Below are 21,561 nucleotides of genomic sequence, written 5' to 3' on the forward strand. Positions count from 1 at the left end.
CTTCGGCCGATTTAGGAGATGTTCAAATGCTTAACTGTTATCGGTTATTAAATTTTATAATTGAATCACTCGATTGAATCGACTTAATAAATATTATTTTTAGTAAAATAAATATATAATACATAATTTAAATCAAATCTAATCCAATTTACAAAACGAACCCAACCGATGAACCCAAATCAAATTTATATCAAATTCAAAATATAGTTAAAAAAAAATTACAATAAAAAATTGTAAACTAATCGAGTTAACCGAACCAACTGACTGAACATATTAAAGTTAAAAAAAGACAACATCACTCTTCCAAAAGGTCCAATGACTCAATACTAAGGCCCAAATCCATATATGGTTATACGTTGGACTTACTGTCTTTTATATTTCAGCTCCGTTATATAACTTCCCCCCAAATTAGGGTTTTTAGTTCTACCCTGTGCAGCCACCTTTATCAGAAATCAAAAGGAGTAAACCTCAGATTCCAAATCGGAAAAAAGAAAATGGTGAAGGGACGCCAAGGGGAGCGAGTCAGGTCATTTTGATCTTTGCATTTACTCTTTCAAAACCCTAATTTTTTTAATTTTCGTTTTTAGCTTATGTTATTAAAATTTTTAGCTTTAACTTGTTATTTTTTTAAATTGTTTTCTATTTGTTTCCCATTTGCAGACTCTATGTAAGAGGAACCATCTTGGGTTACAAGAGGTAATAAAACTCTAAACAGTTTTAATTGATCTTAAGCTTTTCTTTTGTTTTAGGAATTAGAGAATTTTTTTTTAAAAGAAATTGAGTACTTAATTAACGTTTGAGTAACATTAGCCGGTTTAATGTGTTAGGGTTTAGGGTTAATTGTGTGATTGAATTGCTAGGATTTGCTTTGTTGGACAGGAAGTAATTGGTCAACGTACAATAGAGGTCACTTTATTATAGGGACGTTAGCCGGTTTACTGTGTTAGGGTTTAGGGTTAATTGTGTGATTGAATTGCTAGGGTTTGCTTTGTTGGACAGGAAGTAATTGGTCAATGTACAATAGAGGTCACTTTATTATAGGGACTTCATCAATTTAGTCCCTCTACTATTAAATGGATCAATTTAGTCCCTGTACTATTAAAAAGAATTGGAATAGAGTTAGCATTTATTGTTAAAAAAATCATTTACTGTTTAACAAAGTTAATATTTTAAAGTTTTATGATTTTATAATTGAAATAGTTTGTTTGGTATTGAACTGGAATTGAAAGAAATATCTTTCAAGACATTTTTTATATGGTAAATGTTAACTCTTTTTACCATCTAGACTAATTTGATTCTTTTTAATAGTATAGGGACTAAATTGATCCCTTTAATAATAGAGGCACTAATTTGATCCGGTCCCAATAATACAAGGACATCCTAGATACTTTAACCAAAAGTAATTAGTTGTGTTAACTAAATGATGAATCAGGTTATATATTGTTCTTTGAAATTTTTTTCCTCCTTTTATTGCCTTGTTTTTGAAATTGGTGCTTATGATTTGTTCGGTGCCGATGGGTGTTAGGTCGAAGTCAAACCAGTATCCGAACACTTCATTAATCCAAATTGAGGGAGTTAACACCAAAGAGGAAGTAGCTTGGTATGCCGGCAAGCGTATGGCTTATATTTACAAGGCTAAGGTGAAGAAGAATGGTTCGCATTATCGCTGCATTTGGGGCAAGGTAACTAGACCGCATGGTAACAGTGGTGTCGTTCGTGCTAAGTTCAAGTCGAACCTTCCCCCTAAATCTATGGTAAGCGTGTTATATTTGTTGTTACTTAATCGGTTTATGTACATTCTGCTTTTAGTCTTACATGTATTTATGTTTTCGTTCCTTTGTAGGGAGATAGAGTCAGAGTCTTCATGTACCCCAGCAACATTTGAGGTAATGTCGACTTCCTGGTTTATGATCTTTGTTAGTTGATTTGTCGGGTCGTTTTAATGAATGTATAATGATAGTACCGATAATGATTCATATATCAGTTGTATCAGCTCTAGCCACCGCATGGCATAATTCAGCTTTACTGATTTTTTATGTTGTAGCTTTTTGTCGTTTCTGCGTCCTTGTGATCCCGATTGTTGCTACGGTTGAAACAATCCATCATCTTTTATCTTCGTTATTATAGCGATATTAAGCTGTCGTTCTAAATGTGGAATCTCGTATAATTATGAACATTTCCCATGTAGAATTCAAACCTTTTGTCCAAGCTCCCTAATGTTGTATCTTCTTCTTTCCATGCAGTTGTCTAGACGCCTGACGGCATTCGATCGATGACTCAAGTGACTCTGCCTTTCCACCAGGTTTTACAAACTTCGTTGAATTGTTTTGTTTTCGAACAGTCATTTTGTTTCTTTACTACCATAGAAACTCCGCTTTTGTCCAAAATGTCTCTTCTATCTCGGATTTTTTGCGTGTTTGTTCATGGACTTCGAAGTTTTGGGTAATCAATCATTTATGGAACTGAATAGCAACTTTGTTCTTCTTGGACCATGCATATCGTTATCGAAGTGTTGGGTCGGGTCAGGTTAGCCCGAATTCATGGAACTTTTGTTCGAAGCCCATATTCATACAGGTCAGATGCACCATATCTATCATGGTAGTTTGATTTACATGCAATTCTGAATCCAAAATATATCGGTTAAATTATGGTTTTAGACCCTCTACCTTGCTCAAGTTGTATATTTTGGTCCTCTACTTTTAAAATGTTAAGTAGGTCGAAATCTGTGAACACTTTAATGTCATTAAAGTGATGACATAGATTTTTACTGTAAGAAAATTCTATTTTGACCGTAAGAAAGTTACTAACAAAAAAAAGATCTTTTTAACCACTTCAACATGTTATCAATATGCATTTATCAATAACATTATATCAGATCATACCAAATAGTATCAAATCTTAAATCTGAGTTTAATCGAGGGACTAAAATCATAATTAGACAAAAAATTATGATAATACATGTGGTGTCTACTTTTCTTGTGTTATTTGTTTAAACGTGTCATAAATTATTAATTCTATTAAAATTTCTATACCATTCTTATTATCATCTTTAAATATCTCAAACTTATAAATTAGAAGATAATATGTATTTAAATGTATTTTAAATCATATCTTGTTAACACGGTAACAATGTCAATCGAGTTAAAGTTTCTTTGATAAATTTTAAAATTTTAAAATATATTTTATATGAATCATGACATGTTTTATAATTTTAAAATTATTGAATTTTAAAATTAAAAAATAAACAAATATTTATTGGGTAGGCATTCGATTTAATCGGATTTAAAAACCAATAATTTAGTTAGCTAATAAATGTTAATGTGCAAATAAAGTAAATTACATCTTACGTAAATGCATGCATGTGGACTTGTAGAATTCCTTGGCAAACCCAATTGAATAAAAATTACACTCAAAGTGCACCAATTTCCCTTATGAAATAAATTTGTATATGTATGAGTATGAAAGGGATAAATTTTTTAAAAATTGATCCAAGAATAAAGGAAAAGTCCATATAATAAATGTATTAAAGTAGAAAAGGGGAAACATTGATTGGATTTTTCTTTTGAGTTGATTGTATCGGACATTTTAAACTATTGACGTTATATTAATTACGTCCTTCAATTATTAAAACTATTAATTTAATCATTAAATGATATATCGATTTTAAGTGACATAATTTAAAATGACAAATTTTAAAAAATAAAATAAAATATTAATGCCTATCTTTTAAAAATAAAAACTGAATTTCTTTAAGTTTTTCATTTTTTTTTTGTTTCTTAAGGTATCCACTAAAGCGAGCCTAATGATTAACAATTCGTGTACGGTAGACCCATTAAGGGGAAACTATGACAGATAAGATTTAACATCTTATTTACCGTTCAATTAATAATTTTAGTAATGAAATGACTTTATTGATATAACTTCGAGAGTTTAGGATATAATTGGAATGTTTTGAAGTTTAAAAATCAAATTAGAACGGAATATATAGTTTATGGATGAATGGTGGAATTAACTTTTTTTATAACGTAAAATTTATTTGGGTCAATGGACTGAAAAAACTGTTTCCCCTTTTATTGTTGCCTTAATTAAACAACAAAATAAAGAATGGAATCTATGCATGTATTTGAAATGCATTCTTTTAAGATTATTTAATAAATTATTGAAAAAAAATTGTTATAAATGTAAATATAGAGAATTTCATTTTGGTTAAAATATACTTCAAGTTTATGTATTCTTTATATATTTATAATTTAGTCCTTTTACTTTTATTTCAAAGAATTTAATTAATATAAACTTCGAGGCTCAAGTCTCAAAATTTTGAGAGGGCCATTATATAATTTTTCTGCGTCTAAAAATGATTTTTTGTTCATTAATCAAAAGTTATAAAAGGCTTAAATTAACTAATTAATCACTACGAGGGGCTATAATTGCAATTATTTTATCATTTATCTTAGTTTAAAGGTTTTCTAAACAATCTCATTATAGTTTTTGATCATATTAACTCTTTTTGACACAATGTCTAGAACTACCCATAACCCCTTCCAACCCATAAATAGGAAGATAATGTGTTTCAACGCATTCAAATCAACGTTCTCTTGTATTAACAATAATACCTATGTCAATCGAATTAAAACTCAGTCGACAAATTTAAGTTTAGATATATTGAAGTTTTTAATATTGAATTGATTCTAATCTAATTTATTAAACAAAAAATAACAAAATCTAATTTATTACCCAAAAAAAAAATTCCTTGTATAAATCACAATAGTTTCCTAATTAAAATGAAAATAATTAATAAAAATAATTTATTAATAACCCTTCCTTTTAAAAAACCAAAGGTTAAATAGCATCATAAGTTCCTATGCCCTTCAAAAATTTAAAATTTAATCATTGTATTTTTATATTTAGGAATTTAGTCATTTATTTTTTCGCTTTCAAATTTAGGTCTAATTGATATCGTTTTAATTTTTCTTCTTAAATTTAGGTTAATTACACCAAATTTTTATTACCTGACTATTAAGTTAGTACTTTTTATTAATAGTACTTTTATTATTTCAAAATACCATACAAACAAATTTAACAGTGTTAATGTTGGACTAAATCTCGAAACAAAAATATAGGGACTAAATCTTAAATTTTTAAAACTATAAGTACTTATGAAAAATTCTAACCAAAACCAAATAAAAATTAAATACAAACTCGTTTACCTTCTCTTCTTTAAAATCCTTTTTATCATTTATATTCACATTGTTCTTTCAAATGAAATTTGCAGAGAGAGAAACCCACTTTCTTCTTCTTCTTCTTTTAAAATTTGATTTTTTTTAGATTTTTTAGTAAAATCTTCTATTTTTTTCTTCAATTTCTAGTCCCTTGATTTTATAATGAGAAGCTTGAATCCTTGGAATTAGATCCTTATAACCTAAATTTCATCAAATTATTGCCCCCTCCACCCCCCCCATAATTTTCCCAGGCTCAACTCAGATCCACCTTCAAACAATTCCTTATAATATTCAAAACCCAGTTTTCTTTTCCCTCAAAATAAAGATACCCAGATCTTCAAAACACCAAAAAATTTAGAAAAATTCAATAAACCATGAAAACCAATTCGAGATTCTTCACGATCGGGCTAGTAACATCCTGGTACTCGTCCAATATTGGAGTGTTGTTATTAAACAAGTATTTACTAAGCAATTATGGCTTCAAATACCCAATTTTCTTAACCATGTGTCACATGACAGCTTGTTCATTGTTAAGCTATATCGCGATTGCATGGATGAAAATGGTACCAATGCAAACGATTCGATCTAGGGTTCAGTTCTTGAAGATCTCGGCTTTGAGTTTGGTCTTTTGTGTGTCGGTGGTGTTTGGGAATATCTCATTGAGGTACTTGCCGGTTAGTTTCAACCAGGCTATCGGTGCTACGACGCCGTTTTTCACCGCGGTCTTTGCTTACTTAATGACTTTGAAAAGGGAGGCTTGGCTTACTTACCTTACACTTGTGCCTGTTGTTACTGGTGTTATCATTGCCAGTGGGGTATGTATTTATTTGTCCAATTTTTCTTTGTTGGTTAATGAATTGTTTAGCTTTACTCTTTTGGTAGTGAAAATGGGTTGCCTTTATTTTTTATTTTTATAGTTTAGGTAATGAAATTGGTAGCTTTTAATTATAGAAATGGCTTTTACTGTTAATTTTGTTGAAATTTGTGTTGTTTTGCCTGCTAAATTTGTCACTTTTATAACTTTTTTATGGTTAATGGAAATGTTAGCCTTTTTAGGGGATTTATTAAGGATTTGAACGGTGTTGTATTAGGAGTTTGAGATCAAAGGAAATCTGGCCCCTCTAGTAAAAATTTCATTCATCTCTGTTGTTAAAAACTAGCCTTGTACCTTAGCATAAGATACATATGTCACGCTACATGTCACTTATGTCAGTTTTTAACTTAAAAAATGGATGAAATGCAAGGATTGATTTGTCTTTTTTTGAGTAGAGGCCAGAGGTGCAAAATGCAATGCAATCTCACTTAGTACAGGAGCTTCCATGGTACTTCCATGGATGAATAGCATGTTGAAATTTTGTTAAAGCTTTCATATTTTCTATTGGATAATGGGAATATTATTAGCTTCATATTTATGGAGGATAAGAATAGAATGCTTAAAGGATTTCTTTTATTTCAATTGAACTATGTTGGCTATATATGATTTCAAGCTGCTATTTTGATTTGATATAAGCGGTTTTAAAAGTGTTCTTTAGCTGGAAAGAAGTAGATTCTTAAATCCCATTTGGAATTCGGAACAATTATGCCATGTTAGCATATGTCACTTTTGTTTAAATCATGCCACGGATTCGTTTTTTAAGAAAAGCTCAAGTGTTTATTATAAATCATATTCTGATGATTGATTGAATTAATAAATAGTTCAGTTTTTTTTCTAGAAATGTGATTACGTGGCATGATTTGAATGAAAGTGATATATGCTGACCTTTCTCGGATTTTGTAAATTGAATAGTTGCAAGGCAAAAACGGTACAATTATGAGTAGTAAAAGCTGTAAAAAAACTACTATCTGTGGCATTTGCTTTAAGTTCTATTCAATTGTTGGTATCTAGTACCATAATCTATGTTTCGTTTGTGGCATTTAGAAGTGTCTGGTCTTGGGTTTTTCTGCTCTATTTGATTGAAAAAACCGTCAAATGTCCTCCTTTTACCTTTTATAAATTAAAACCCCGTATTCTGCATTATTCACATTTAATATGCTTTTCTTCTTCCATGGCCATAGGGTGAACCGAGTTTCCATCTATTTGGTTTCATCATGTGCGTTGCAGCTACCGCTGCAAGAGCTCTCAAGTCGGTTTTACAAGGAATTTTACTTTCTTCCGAAGGGTAAGGAGATTTTATAGCTTTTCTTATGTTGAGTTCAGGGATTAGAACGAGCACTGAAAAGTTCTTGTGATTTTATTTCAGCGAGAAGCTGAATTCCATGAACCTCCTTCTCTACATGGCACCGATAGCTGTTGTGTTTCTACTTCCGGCAGCGCTCATTATGGAAGAAAACGTGGTCGGTATAACCATTGCCCTTGCTAGAGATGACATGAAGATCGTTTGGTATCTAATATTCAATTCAGCACTCGCTTATTTCGTGAATTTGACCAACTTTTTGGTCACAAAGCACACCAGCGCCCTCACTTTGCAGGTATGATATGCGTGATTACTTATGGCTGGCTTTTCCCCAAAATTTTCGGCTTTTAGGAATTCATTAAATTCGTTCTGTACCTTTTATGTGTAATGGAATTAAATTGACATAAGTAGACTTGCTAGATTATGAAGGTTTAGGTAGTAAAAGTACTATCGAGGCCTTTATATTAGGAGTCGAATTGCATTTTGCCCCCTTTACTCAAAAAATAGGCAAATTAGTCATTGTATGTTAGATCAAAGAGCAAACTGGTTCGTTATGTTAAAAATTTAATTCATTTCTATTGTTAAAAACTGACATAGCTGATAAAATAACCAGAAAGTTAAATGTGGCGTGTCACGTGTACCTCATTCCGATGTATATCGACCGGTTTTTAACAGTAGAAATAGACGAAGCTTTTAACAAAAAGGACCAATTTGCTTTTTATTTAATGTATAGGGACTAATTTGCTCACTTTTTTATTAGTGAGAACAAAATGCAACTGACTCTTAGTGCAAGGCCTCCATGATACTTTTACCAGGATTACCTGCTTCGAACATCGATATAGACTCTCCATATAAGTAACTATTGTCAGTCGGTTTCATATATACGCATTCCTTTGTTTTGGCATCACCATTGCCTATATTCAAAACAACGTTAAGCTAAGCTTTTTGGGATGCTGAAATGTTTTGCTCTTGCAGGTTCTAGGAAATGCAAAAGGAGCAGTAGCTGTGGTGGTTTCTATTTTAATTTTTAGAAACCCAGTTTCCGTCACTGGAATGCTCGGTTATACACTCACAGTCTTTGGGGTAATACTCTACAGTGAAGCTAAGAAACGAAACAAATGAGACTATCCTGGGAAAACACGGTACGTACGTTACCGGTCATATATTTCATTTCCTTTTATTGCAAAGAACATCGACAATGTTCGGAGAGGATGATGTGGTAGCAACATGATGACATGGATTTTGCACCTTAGATTCTTTTAAAATTTTCCCTAAAAAGCCTGGGAAACTGGTTTTTTCGTATTTTTTTATCGTTGACATTATGCAGGATTAGTCAACCATTAGGAAACTCGAATAAGCGCCGGATTTGGTCGATTTTCATTTTTATGTTTTTTTTTTTTTAAATTCTTTCAGGAAAAGAGAACAAAAAAAAGGTTGTAGAATTGGTCTTTACATAGTGTTATCTGTTATTAACATTTCTAATATTGATTATGAATGGAAAAAGGAAAAAAAAATCATAATTTTACCATTTTCTTGTTTAATGTGTTGATATCTTGTTTCTTTATATGCTGGGAATTATGAATGTATATGATGATGTATTTAGAACATCAAACATTCATGAAGTTATCATATGGTGCATTCATGCATAACAGGCAATTTGCCTATCAAAAAAGGTTCCATACATGCTATCATTGATAGTCAAAACACTAACATGTTGAATGCATGCATGCATATACATGTACATGAAAATCAAGATGAGAGGAACTTTAAAGCAAACATCAAAAGTACATCAACATGTTGTATCACGCAAGCAAAGCAAGGGTTGTTTTACAAACTCTAATTTGGAGAATGCATATCCTCATCCATCTATGCATGCATGATACATACATGCACATGCATACATACATAGATCCATACATATACATGAAAATGAAGATTAGAGGAACTTTAAAGCAAGGCAAACATCTGAAGTACATCAACACGATGTATCATGCAAGCAAGCAAGGGATGTTTTACAAATTCTAATTTGGAGAATGCATGCATACATGCATACATATATACATTCATGTACATGAAAATGAAGATGAGAGGAACTTTAAAGCAAGGCAAACATCAAAAGTACATCAACATGTAGTATCATGCAAACAAAGCAAGGGTTTTTTTTACAAATTCTAATTTGGAGATTGCATATCCATCCATCAATAAAATGCCATTACATATCTGCAGGTGAATAAGCCATAGAGGAAATTCAAGTTTTTTCTTCCCCTTTTTTGTTCATAAACATAAATCAAAGGATTCATAAGGAAAAAAATCCAGCAAACACAAGAACAGAAAGAAAAACATGAAAAAAAGGGATTTCTATGAAGCTTCTGGAACAGAGGTGGCTGTGCGCTTAATCGATGCGGACTTGATCAAATGATTGTAGCTTCCTTTCTCTTTGAAAAGCTGGGAAAAGTGATGCTTACAATACAAAATGCCCTCAAGTGCTGCATAATTTGAAGGGCTTATAGGGCAACCACCATGAGAGCACTTGAAACATGATTTGTGGTAAGATTGACCTTCCACTGTTACCTATCAAAATTAAGCACAAAGAAGCCACATTTCATGATCCTTACGGGAGCAATTGGTTATTCTGAATGGAATGTGCATGATTCTAAACCGATTCATACCTCTCGTTTCCGAGAGGTGCCCCCTTTTTAGCATGAAATAAAGCATAATGTAGAAGGCAAACCAAGCTGCACTAACCCTGCATGTCTAAAGAAACTACTACAGGCTTTATGCTTTCTGGATTTGATTAGTTCGAGAACTTGGCTAACGAAACAAGGACACCCTGAGATCACCTAACTTATGCAAGAGGGAAACAAAGTATATTTCATTGGGATAAACCTCATAAAGTTAAAAATCGATGATGACTAGTATAAACTTAAGGAGGTTGATCATTGGTCATCCTGCGTGTTCCCCCCATGCTGCGATTAATACCTATGATCATTTCTGCCCTTCCCTATGGCCACCTTACAATCGCTTAAAAAAAGATGCATTTTCAACACAATGACTTAATGAGATCTTCAAATTTTACCTTCTCGAGTGGATAAGCAGTTTTCCCACAGGTAGCACATTTGTCTTGTGTCCCGGAAAACATGCCAGCCGCTTTGCTAGGCGATCTTGTCTGAAACCGACACAAGCTATTGGGAATCAGCAAGCAATCTCCTATAATGCAACTTTCTACTCAAATCAAACATAAACAATGTTGCAGGGTAGATTTACCAGTTGAGTTAACTTCTCGGCTGACTTGGCAGCTGCAGACAATAAAATTAACGTCAAATCAAACCGGTAAAATAATGTTGATGACTTCCACCCAGCAAGAGAAAATGAAAAAAGACTTACGTGACTGAAAATTCTTGTTGTAGTTACCCGCCTCCTTGAATAGCTGCTCGAAATGAGGCTTGCAATAAAGAACACCTTCCATTGATGAGTAATTACCCCACTGCAGATAGATATAAGATCCAAGTGGTTACATTAGAACCCGAAAAACTTCATTACATACAAGAAAAAGTTCATCAACCAAATCTATCATGTGAAAAACTCGTGTTCACAGAGCCTAGAACAATCGTGTTTGGGTTAAAGCAACATTTGATTACACAGTCTAAGAGCTATTGAACTAACCCAAAAACTTCATTACATAAACCAAACAGAGTTCATAACCAAATCTATCACGCGAACAACTCTTGTTCAAAGAACCTAGAATGACCATGTTTGAGTTAAAGAAACATTTGATTACACAGTCTAACCAAAAGCTACTTAACTAACCCGAAAACTTCATTACATACACCAAACAAAGTTCATCAACTGGATGTATCACGCAAACAACTCTTTTTCATACAGCCTAGAACAATTGTGTTCGAGTTAAAGCAACATTTGATTTTACAGTCTAACCAAGAGCTACTGAGCTAACCCGGAAACTTCATTACATACACCAAACGAAGTTCATTAATTGAATATATTACGTAAACAAGTCACGTTCGAAGAACCTAGAATGATCGTGTTTGAGTTACTGCTTTGAGAAACATTTGATTACAGAGTCTAACCAAGAGCTAATGAACTAACCCGAAAACTATTAACTAAATCTACCACATGAACAACTCATCGTGTTCGAGTTACCGGTGAGCTGAAAATCGGACAAAAGGCAATAGATACTTCATAGTTTCATATACCATTGTCTTCAAAGCTAATCAAATGTACTAAAGACAAGCATATTCAGCTAACATTGACATTTAATCAAACAGATGACCTGCAAAATCATAGGAAAAGCAATTTAAAAAAAGCTACCTTTAATGTCCCTTTGCAATGGCTGCATTTGAAGCAAGATTTATGGAAAGGAACCCCATCAACTGATACAAGTTCCACTGGGTAAACAGTCTTTTCGCAAGCCTTGCATTTTTGTTGGGTACCAATAAAAGACATGGCTCCAATATATGCTTTAGATCTAGAGCTTCAATTCAATATTTTGTTGTTTAATACTAAAAAAAAAAAACACACACACACAATTTCAGAATCAGATTGTGAAAAAATCCAACAAATTAAGCTATCAAGCTTAGAACTTTATTGGAGCCATAAACAAAAACATGAACTCTAATCCTTAAAATCTGGGATTTTCAAAAGGAATCATAAATGAAAACAAAATTCTTATGCAAAACCCAGTTAGATTATCTAATTTGAGAGCTTAAACCCAATAGTAAACAAAAACTGAGTCAAAGATTGAAACTTTAAAAAATAAAGGGATTAAAAAGAAAAATGTACCTTTGAAAGAAGGAAGTATTGGATCTATGAAATAAGATGAACAAAAAAATGAAATCAAATTAAAGAGAAAGTTCAAAAGCTGTAAAAGAGTCAAAAGGGTGTTCTAAGGAATTAGAGAAGAAATAGATAATGAGAAATTATTGGGAAATAACTCAAAGAAACAAGAGAATAATATATATATATAATATATAAGAAATATTATATTATATGGTTTGATGGATTGAACAAGTCATTGTTTTCAACCAAACTCAACTATGGTGGCTTTGATTATTTGACAACGTTGGTGTCATGTCGATTTCTATACCTTTGGATTCATGTTAATTTTAACTGAATTATGTTCTGTCAGGATTTTTTTCTAGATATTTTTTTCTTTAATAAATATTTGGAAAATTCTACTAATTTAAAATTTAAAAAGCAAATATACATGACTAATTAAGGCATGCTATTTGTAAGCACCAAAAAAGAAGCTCTAGACAAATTATGGTGGGCTAGTGGAGGTGGAGAATTGGAGATTATATAAGAATTGTAGGTTAAAAGAATGTGATGATAAGATGCTGCAGGCATGTTGTCTGAGTGTAGGTTTGTATGCTCGAGAGTGTATCTCCTCTTCATTGTCTTGGGGGTTATTTATAGATAAAGTACTATACAAATGGTGTTAACTTAGTGAATCCACAATCAGTTCTTCATTATAGAATGTATGGGATAGATGTCTTTTGATGAGATGAAAATATATGTGATTCATTTTATACTCTAGAGTAGAAGCAATTGATCTCACGTGAGCTTTAATAGAAGATCGAGTGTCTAGAGGAGTGGATAGTTAACTTCCTTGAGTAGTTGCCTTTCGCTTGTTCATTCCGGGTAGCTGGTATGAGGAATGTGACTTTGAGTAGTAGTTAAAAAAAATGTCATGTCTAATTTATTTATTTTTTAAATATCAATTAAACACATTAGACATTTATCTTATCCCGGTTTCTGGAGTTAAAAAATTTTACTATCTATATTTAAAAAAAAAGGCTTGATGTAAAATTTAACATTTAATTTTTACATCAAATTTCAATCTGGCCTCTAAACTTTTAAAAAGAGTCGAATTTAACCATTAACTATTTAAAAAAGAAAGTCAAATTACTTTTTTTTTTAATGATATTGACTAAAACATTAAATTTTTAAATATGGTAGCTTATGTAACAATCCACATATATTTCGTGCTAATTTATTTGAATTTTTATGAACTTTTATTTTTAAACATTTTTATAATTTATAAGTTATTTTTGACATAACATATGATATAAATAGTGCTGTGTCAACATAAAGTACACGTGAATTTTCACGCCTATATTGATAAAAATTGGATACTTTAGTTAGTATTTCAGTTAAAAACGATTTAACTATTTTTAAAAATTTAATTGTTAAATTTAACTAAAAAATAAAATTGATAAAAAAGAGAGCCCATATCTTGGCCCAAATCAACCAATGCTAGCCCATAAACAGATCCATAATTTTCATAAGATCCAAACTCACACAGGCTAAACCTAATAGTATGGGATCCGAACCCAAATACATCAATAAAAGGATGTATATGCAACGGTTCAGATTAAAAATTAAAATACAGCTTTCCGCACTCAATCATCACCTAAACATAACTAAACTTTCCCGCCTAAAGTAACGAACACCTTTAACTGTCAGTGCTTAACTAACTCTCGCTTTCCCTTTCACTTAAAAAGTCTTTCACTTCCATTTTCTATTTTCTTTCCTCCCAAACAAACAGAGAAAAGAAAAGAAGCTCTCAAAACAATGCCTTCTTTTCTCTTCATTTCCCTCCTACTTTCCTTCATCCACTTCAGTTTTTCACTTCCTTCAATCGGAGTCACTTACTCCACCACCACTACCACCGCATCACCACCGCCGGATAAGATCTCTGCTACCATCTCCACCCTCAAGATCCCTAACGTCCGTCTCCCAGACGCTGACCCTTCTCTAATCAAAGCCTTTGCATTCACCAACACTTCCCTTTTCCTCTCAATCCCAAACCCTCTTCTCCCCGCCGTCGCCGCTAACCGTTCCCTTGCTCTCCGTTGGCTTTACCGTCACATCCTCCCTTTTTACCCTCGATCCAAAATCACCCTCATTTCCGTCGGAAACGCCGTCCTTGATTCCGTCGCGGAACAAGATTTCACCCCTTATTTGCTCCCGGCAATGAGGAACCTCCATTTAGCTCTCCATGAATTAGGTATCAAAAAAATCCCCGTCTCCACCACATTCTCCTTTTTTTCCACCATTACCACCGCTTTCCCACCTTCCTCCGCCGAATTCCAACAACCAGCCGGCGACCTTATCATAAAACCCTTACTCCAATTCTTGGAAGAAACCAACTCATCTTTCTTGATCAATCTCTACCCTTACAATCTTTACCGTCTCAACAGCGAAATCCCAGTCGGATTCGCCTTGTTTCAAGACTACCCTTTCAATTTCCGAGACGATTTAGTCACCGGAGTCCGATACTTCAACCTATTCGACATGATGGCGGATTCCGTTTTAACAGCAATGGCGGTAATGGGGTACGAAAGTGTTCCGGTAATCGTAGCTGAAACCGGTTGGCCGAGCGGTGGAGGTGAAGCCGGGGAAGTCGAAGCGAATGAAGCGTACGCCGAGATGTATTTGAAAGGATTGGTAAGGCATTTGAAATCAGGGGTCGGGACACCATTGAAGAAAGATGGGGTAGCAGAGGTATATGTTTATGAATTGATGGATCATGAAGGAGGTAATAATGATAATAACAAAGTAAAAGGGAGGAAATGGGGGATTTTAACAGAGAATATGACTAGGAAATTCAATGTAGAGATTTCTAGTGGGGTTAAAAACTATGGGTTAATGGGGATTTTCTTGTTTTTGATTGCTATTTTCTATGCTCTGCCTTAGATTGTTTTCATCTTTTTCTATGGGGTTTTTTTATGTACATTTCTGCATGACTTTATCATCTTATGATGATGTGCTTGAATGTGAATGAGACTCTAGTTTTGTTCTTCATATTACTATTCCTTGTTTAATTTTGAACTTTGGGTCTTTTCTTGTGTGTCATTCTAGCTTTTGCCATGATGATTTTCATTCTAGCTAATGGTGGATGAGGTTTTGTTTAGCTCTTTTTAGGCCACTAGGTATGTGATTTTGACTCATTATGTATGTTGATTTAGATTTAATTCTAGATTTAGTCTTTGAAGATATATGATTTTCATATAGATCTTTTTACTTTAATCTAATACAATTTAATTCTGTTGATTGGGTTTTAGTTCGATTGGCATCGCTATTTTTATCAATATAAGAGGACGTAGGTTCGCGTCAAAATTTATCAATTTGAAATTCCTTAATTAAATGAAATAATATCAATTTTGATCATTAAAATTGTCAATAGTTCAAAGTTCTTTTATCAATTTAACTTTGCTCTTGATTTGGACCTACAATTAATACCATAAAATTAAAAGATTAAATCATGTTAAATTGAATTAGATGATTGTTATGGTAATTAAAGTAAAAAGATTAAATTTTAAATTTCAAAGGGACTAAAATTATAATTAAACTATTTGTTTATATGGTTAATTGAAAGTTTAATTGAAAAAGATTAATATTTAGTCCTTTGGTAGTGTATTTTTTATTTCATAAGTAATCTTAAAAATTATCATGTGTCTTTATTTTTTCAAATGTTTGTTTTTTAAATATTATTATACCCTATAGGACACTCGTCAATCTTTAATTTTACTTATGGAGTCTAAAAATTCTACTGATAATTTACCAAATATTATTCCATTTAAAAATACAAATTAATGAACAATAGCATAGATGAAGTTGATGGGTCAAATTTTGGGTTAGAATCGAGGTTAGTTTTAAGGCATGAGGAGGAGTTATCGATAGATGTGTTCATAGGTTGGGTTGGGCCAAGTTCAAGCCGAGTCTAAATATGATATTAACATATTTTATGGTTACTCAATATCAACTTGACTCAAAATATGAGTTTAAAATTTTACCTAATCTAACTCATATTTGTAAATGACTAACCTAAGTTCATTTTAGGCTTGTCCATATTAATTTTTAAATCAAATTTAAAAATAATTTATATGTTTTTTAATTTATCCAAATTTTATATATAGTCATCCTAACTCGAGCCCAACCCATATTTTAAATGAACCTATCTTTTTTTTGCTCAATATTTTTGTCCAAACCTTCTAAAATTTTATATGAGCATTCAAGTTTAGGTGAATAACTCGACCTATAAACAAATCTAATTATGAGTAAAAATAGACATTATATAAAATAAATTAACATATCATAAAATTGAAAACGAATTGAACTAGTTTCCGACCTTGAATTTCAAAACCTAAGCCCGATCCAAAATTAAATGGTTTAATTTTTCACTTAGAATCTAATTTTCGCTTTGTACAAGCCCATGGATCCTGCTTTCATAGTTATTTTCAAAATTATAATACAGAGGATTTGGAAGCTTAAAAAGCCGAATTCCCAATGACAACCCCATTAAAGCATCCATTTGACTGCTAATCACACTCATTATTTCATTACCTTGTTCCTTCATTTCAGTTCTTCGTCTACAAAAATACTCCCTTGTTTCCATTTCCATTTCTAAATCCGACCTGAAAACAAAATTTTCCCGGAAATTCAATGCATGGATGATTCCCACAAAAAAAAAAATACAATGCAGAGATAATAAGAATTGTTTTTAGTTTTTTTTTACCTCATAATCAATGAAGACCAACCATTAAATCCTATAGAATTAAGGTGTTTAATGGTAACATGTCGTTGTTTCTCATGTTTTCTTGATAAGAGAATCAATAACCATCCTTTAGAATGAAGTTTCGTGTACGATTCGAGTATCCGTTGGACGCTCGGATCCGACACAAGGATGTTGTCGATGTCTATTAAGACTGCATCCGTTTGATTTTTCGACGGTGAAACAGTATCGAAAAAGTTTTCGATCATACGCATTACGAAATCCAAGTCACTTCTGTATCCTCCTGTTTCGATGTATTGAACGGCGAGGTTCCTACAGAGCGGAGGGACGTTGTCGGGTTTAAGGCCGTTGAGCTCACCGTGGAGGGCGAGAATCTCGCAGTAATGGTGATTATCGTTGGCTTTATCTATCGTCGCCACGACTCCTTTGCTTTTATTCTCGCATGATTGCAACATTACCGCTAATGAAACTACTGAAGTTACTAACAGGACACCGATGGTTACTAAACTGGCGATGAAGATCGTTGCGGCGAAAGATGTCATGTAGAATCCCGACTCGGAGACGTAACGGCTTCCCATCTCGGTTCCTGGTTAAACAATTACAAGCAAGATATACTTAAAAGCATCGGTATTCAGGTATAAGAATTCAAGTAGCGACATATTACCGGTGTTTCCCCTGCTTAAAAGACTCTGAGCGGAGAATTCGCGTTCCATTTGATGGCCGTAAGCCGACATAGTGGTTCTATTTAGCTCGATAACACGGCGGCACTGCGAATATTTCTTGGTTCAGATTCCTTCCAAATCATAGAAGGGTCACCTGCTACAACAAATGTTCTTAGCTTCATTGTTACATTTATAGGCACATGAAAAGAAAGTAAAAATTTGTCATGGAGGCACATGTAATATTATTTAGATTGCATTTTTCTCCCTTTAATCAAAGAGCAAAGGGAGTAAAATACAATTTAACTTTTAATATAATAATCTTCGTCATGCTTTTACCTAAAAGAAAAACAATTAATTAAGGCGATTTTTCGTGCCTAATACTATGTAATTTAAATGTAGGTAAAAATACAATCTTCACCCTCGAATAACGTGGAAATATCGAGAAAATGTTAACATATCTATGTCTGAAACTAACACTCAAATCCTGAAATCTGAGTTCATTCTCATCATGTTTCAAATGTTATAATTCAGACAAGTAATATTGACAGAAAAAGAAACCTATCCAGATATAACTCAAATCGAAAATGATCCGAAATTGAAATTACTCGGAAATTTTTATAATTCAAATTGATTCTATCCGAAACTAAATCGATAAACCCAATTCATCTTTTAATCTTTTAAGACATGGAAAAAAAAAACAAAACAAAAAAAAACCATAAATAAGCACCAGTAACCATAAAACAAAGGAGAAAAAAACTATATCTGAAACTAACCTTAAAGGAAGGCAAAACCCAGAGAGATACAGAAGGTGAAAGAGAGGCATCTGAAGAAGTTGGGGTTATAGTTGTAAGAAAATCAAACATTAAAAGTTCAGAACTGAACTAAAAGACCAAAAAATTAAACAAAGTAAATGAAAAACTTTCTTTCTCGTGGAGAAACTTCCCTTTTTTTTTTTTTGGCACCTCGTAAATGATGATAGCCAATGGCCATTTTTGCAAAAATGATTAAATTCAAATGAGTTTAGACGTTATTTTGTCCAGATATATTTTAGATCAGTATTTATATATATATATTTTTATCAATTTTAGTACTTGAAATTGACAATTAAATTCATTTTGGTCCCTAAATTTAGAAAAAATAAAAAAATTTGATGATGTGATACTCTGAAATTATTTCATATAATCACTTGAAAATAAAAAAATTGACAATTTTAAAGTCTCACATACAATATTTTAATAACTGAACCGATTATACCACTAGTTCCCGATTCAATTAGTTTTATCTTCAATTGCTAAATCAACAATAATTAACTAAGTAATTAAAAATTTATAAATTTTTTTTAAAATTTATTAAATTGATTCAACTTGTTTTCGAATCAATCAGTTCAATCCCTTATTTGAGTCAATATTTTGGTTGGTTCTTGGTCCATTCGGAGTGACCTACCAATCCAGTTATGTTCCAAGAACATCGATCATAATATCAAATCTTGATGGAATCAAAATTCATGTACCAAAATTGACATAGTTTTTAAGTTCAGGGTCAAAAAAAAATTATATTATCCCTTCATAAAAGAACTAAATTGCTGGATGGAGTGCAAGTTCAAAGACTAATATATATAAATGTTCAAGGATCAAATTGTGAAAAGTTACTAAATTCAGGGACTAAATGTTATTATTATTTGATGCAAAAATATCATTTATGGGGCCCACCATCTTAATCATGCATTGCAGAGAACCCACCAATAATGTTGGAAAGAAGCCATATTGGTGATATTTGTTTGGTAGTCAAATTGATTCTCAATCTAGTTGGAAAGATTCAGCATTTATATCCTTTAAGATATAACAGCGAATATAAATGAAAATTTTGAATTTTATCTAATAATTTGTGTATATAAAATGATTTTTTTAATCATACCCTTTCAGATTTCGTGACGAAAATATTCGACTTTTTGGATTGATTTGATTTTTTTTTATTAATTTACGGATTATAATCTTAAAAATGTACTTAACCAAATCAAAGCTCCAAAATCAATATAACTGATCTGATTTAACTGACTTTAATTATTGAGCTTAAATAATATATATTTATTTTATATCTTTAATATATTATAAATAATTAAAATATATTAAAATTAAGTAAATTTTTTGATCGGATCGATTTGAAAATTTAAAAACCGATAATTGACTAAAATAATCACCCAAACTGAATCCATAACTGAAAAAATCACACAAACCGCCCAAACTAAAGCGACTAAGCCGCTTGAGTTAGGTTTCTCAGTTTTAACCGAAAATTACTCTCCCCTATTGCTTTATGATAATTACTAAAATAATTGAAATTTTTGAATTTTACCCGAAACTTGTTTGTATAAAGGATTTTTCTGATGATATCATCTCGAGTTCCGATGGGAGGCTGGACGGATTTAATTGTTCAATTAGTCGGATTGGGTTTAAGAAAAACCTGTATTGTCCCGAGATAATTATCAAAATACCATTTTTTATTTATAATATTAGTTTAAAGTATATGATGATAATAAAATTATATTAATATTTGCTATAGCATAATTATACCTAGAAAATTATTATGGTGTCGGTAAAAAGTAATAAAGAATTAAAAATATTATTCTATTTCAATAAAATTTTAAAAAATTAAAATTGTAATATATCAAGTAGATCAGGTATAAATTTATTTTTTCGAATCTAGTTCAAAATAAATAAATTAATATTTAATTTCGAAAAGATGGGTTGTTTGAGTAATTTCCAAACCTTCAATAAAATCATTTCTGTAGTCTTTGATGACCACCCATCCCCCGAGGTGAAGCCATGAATTTTAGTATTGAAATGTGAAAATAAAATTATAAATTTTTGGGAAACTGAAAATTTTACTTAAAAAAAACTTAGATTAAATAATGAATAAATGTAAGGGATTAAAAGTGTTATTATCTGATTTAATCATTTTACGATTAATGTTCTGGGTTTATGGTTGTCTCTCTTAATATTATTATTTTCAAAGCTCGAACCCTATTCCTCAGATCATTTTTAGTTTATGTTATTTTAGATTTAAAGTCATTTTAGATTCAATTTATCTCGAACATTTATTATTATAGATTTGGGTTTTTATAATTTAAATAATTTTTAATTCAGGTTGAATGGGTTGAAGTTATTAATTTTTTTCAGTAAATCAAAATTAAATCGAGTTTAGATTCAAATTAATTTGATGGAGTGGATAAATCTATTTTGAACAAGAGGTCGAGGACGTGGAATAGAGCATCTTTTCTTGGTATTTCTTAGGTAAACCCTGATCCCAAAACCCAATCAAATTGGGTACTATTTTGGCTCAAATTTATGATTGAAGCCTAAATAATATAAACGCCCAAATTTTAGTGACTTCCAAAAACTTAAAAAAAAAAACCCGAACTTAAAATATATTATAAGTTTTGTATTTCTTTTATAAATTTAAAATTTAGTCATTAAATTTTTATTTTTAAAATTTAGTTATTCTATTTTTAAATTATAAAATTTAAGTTTAACTATTAACATTATTTTGTTGAATCCAAGTCCATTACAATTTTTTTTATTTACATTACTAAAAAGTGAGTATTTTTAGTTTAAGAATGTCACGCTAATAAATTTAACAAAAAAATTGAACTGAATTTTAAAATCTAAAAAGTAGAGAGTAAATTCTGAAAATAAAAGTACATGGACTAAATTTTAAATTTGTGAAGAGTATAAGGACCTATTTCATATTTTAACCTAAAACTAAAATGCAAATCATCCATTAAGTGAAGGTTTAATATCACCTACATATATAATCCAACTTAATTTTCACTAATTTGGTAAAAATAAAAGAAACTAAGATTAAATAGAACTCTAATGTGATACTGTCTATATATAGTTGAACATCACAAATTAAGATTGAGTTTGATACCATAAGATCAAAGTTAGGTTAAATTATGTTGTTAGTTCTTGTATTTTTAT

The 21,561-nt window shown here is 31.5% G+C and overlaps 5 protein-coding genes across 9 annotated transcripts; 3 read left to right on the forward strand and 2 right to left on the reverse strand.

Moving 5' to 3' along the window:
* Positions 1–374: 374 nt before the first annotated feature.
* LOC108452899 (60S ribosomal protein L35a-1) lies at positions 375–2,473 on the forward strand. Its single transcript, XM_017750688.2, has 5 exons — positions 375–526; positions 661–696; positions 1,526–1,754; positions 1,844–1,886; positions 2,244–2,473. Exons 1-4 carry the CDS (start codon positions 495–497, stop codon positions 1,883–1,885), a joined length of 339 nt encoding a protein of 112 aa, XP_017606177.1. The 5' UTR covers positions 375–494; the 3' UTR covers position 1,886; positions 2,244–2,473.
* Positions 2,474–5,199: 2,726 nt separating this feature from the next.
* Positions 5,200–8,921, forward strand: LOC108452897 (probable sugar phosphate/phosphate translocator At3g11320). Its single transcript, XM_017750686.2, has 4 exons — positions 5,200–6,034; positions 7,275–7,378; positions 7,460–7,688; positions 8,369–8,921. The coding sequence occupies exons 1-4, from the start codon at positions 5,594–5,596 to the stop codon at positions 8,513–8,515; spliced, it is 921 nt and encodes a 306-aa protein (XP_017606175.1). The 5' UTR covers positions 5,200–5,593; the 3' UTR covers positions 8,516–8,921.
* Positions 8,922–9,487: 566 nt separating this feature from the next.
* Positions 9,488–12,792, reverse strand: LOC108452898 (LIM domain-containing protein WLIM2b). Of its 4 annotated transcripts, none has more exons than XM_053020425.1 (6): positions 12,495–12,792; positions 11,720–11,910; positions 10,778–10,877; positions 10,658–10,689; positions 10,470–10,559; positions 9,488–9,964 (listed from the first exon to the last, which is right to left on the reverse strand). In XM_053020425.1, exons 2-6 carry the CDS (start codon positions 11,852–11,854, stop codon positions 9,752–9,754), a joined length of 570 nt encoding a protein of 189 aa, XP_052876385.1. In that variant the 5' UTR covers positions 11,855–11,910; positions 12,495–12,792; the 3' UTR covers positions 9,488–9,751. The 4 variants fall into 4 exon arrangements, with proteins under 4 accessions (XP_052876385.1, XP_052876386.1, XP_052876384.1 ...); XM_053020426.1 differs by lacking the exon at positions 12,495–12,792 and adding an exon at positions 12,191–12,403 and having other exon boundaries at positions 11,720–11,876; XM_053020424.1 differs by lacking the exon at positions 12,495–12,792 and adding an exon at positions 12,191–12,403 and having other exon boundaries at positions 11,720–11,882.
* A 1,154-nt stretch (positions 12,793–13,946) lies between these two features.
* LOC108451589 (glucan endo-1,3-beta-glucosidase 12) lies at positions 13,947–15,106 on the forward strand. The gene has a single exon (XM_017749265.2). The coding sequence runs from the start codon at positions 13,982–13,984 to the stop codon at positions 15,104–15,106; it is 1,125 nt and encodes a 374-aa protein (XP_017604754.1). The 5' UTR covers positions 13,947–13,981.
* A 1,377-nt stretch (positions 15,107–16,483) lies between these two features.
* Positions 16,484–18,623, reverse strand: LOC108452896 (uncharacterized protein At2g39920-like). Of its 2 annotated transcripts, none has more exons than XM_017750682.2 (4): positions 18,361–18,623; positions 17,590–17,741; positions 16,929–17,511; positions 16,484–16,827 (listed from the first exon to the last, which is right to left on the reverse strand). In XM_017750682.2, the coding sequence occupies exons 2-4, from the start codon at positions 17,657–17,659 to the stop codon at positions 16,602–16,604; spliced, it is 879 nt and encodes a 292-aa protein (XP_017606171.1). In that variant the 5' UTR covers positions 17,660–17,741; positions 18,361–18,623; the 3' UTR covers positions 16,484–16,601. The 2 variants fall into 2 exon arrangements, with proteins under 2 accessions (XP_017606171.1, XP_017606173.1); XM_017750684.2 differs by having other exon boundaries at positions 17,590–17,744.
* Positions 18,624–21,561: the final 2,938 nt, after the last annotated feature.

Source organism: Gossypium arboreum, chromosome 10 (assembly GCF_025698485.1).
Source record: "Gossypium arboreum isolate Shixiya-1 chromosome 10, ASM2569848v2, whole genome shotgun sequence".
Taxonomy (NCBI): Eukaryota; Viridiplantae; Streptophyta; class Magnoliopsida; order Malvales; family Malvaceae; genus Gossypium; species Gossypium arboreum.

Coding starts and splice junctions, on each gene's coding strand:
- LOC108452899 (XM_017750688.2), top strand. CDS start 495: ATGGTGAAGGGACGCCAAGGGGAGCGAGTCAG. Junction 527..660: donor CGCCAAGGGGAGCGAGTCAG/GTCATTTTGATC, acceptor TCCCATTTGCAG/ACTCTATGTAAGAGGAACCA. Junction 1,755..1,843: donor ACCTTCCCCCTAAATCTATG/GTAAGCGTGTTA, acceptor GTTCCTTTGTAG/GGAGATAGAGTCAGAGTCTT.
- LOC108452897 (XM_017750686.2), top strand. CDS start 5,594: ATGAAAACCAATTCGAGATTCTTCACGATCGGGCTAGTAACATCCTGG. Junction 7,379..7,459: donor ATTTTACTTTCTTCCGAAGG/GTAAGGAGATTT, acceptor ATTTTATTTCAG/CGAGAAGCTGAATTCCATGA. Junction 7,689..8,368: donor CCAGCGCCCTCACTTTGCAG/GTATGATATGCG, acceptor TTGCTCTTGCAG/GTTCTAGGAAATGCAAAAGG.
- LOC108452898 (XM_053020425.1), bottom strand. CDS start 11,854: ATGTCTTTTATTGGTACCCAACAAAAATGCAAGGCTTGCGAAAAGACT. Junction 10,878..11,719: donor ATTGCAAAGGGACATTAAAG/GTAGCTTTTTTT, acceptor ATCTATCTGCAG/TGGGGTAATTACTCATCAAT. Junction 10,560..10,657: donor CCGAGAAGTTAACTCAACTG/GTAAATCTACCC, acceptor TGTCGGTTTCAG/ACAAGATCGCCTAGCAAAGC.
- LOC108451589 (XM_017749265.2), top strand. CDS start 13,982: ATGCCTTCTTTTCTCTTCATTTCCCTCCTACTTTCCTTCATCCACTTC.
- LOC108452896 (XM_017750682.2), bottom strand. CDS start 17,659: ATGTCGGCTTACGGCCATCAAATGGAACGCGAATTCTCCGCTCAGAGT. Junction 17,512..17,589: donor TTTAAGCAGGGGAAACACCG/GTAATATGTCGC, acceptor TTGTTTAACCAG/GAACCGAGATGGGAAGCCGT. Junction 16,828..16,928: donor TGGTCTTCATTGATTATGAG/GTAAAAAAAAAC, acceptor TTTTGTTTTCAG/GTCGGATTTAGAAATGGAAA.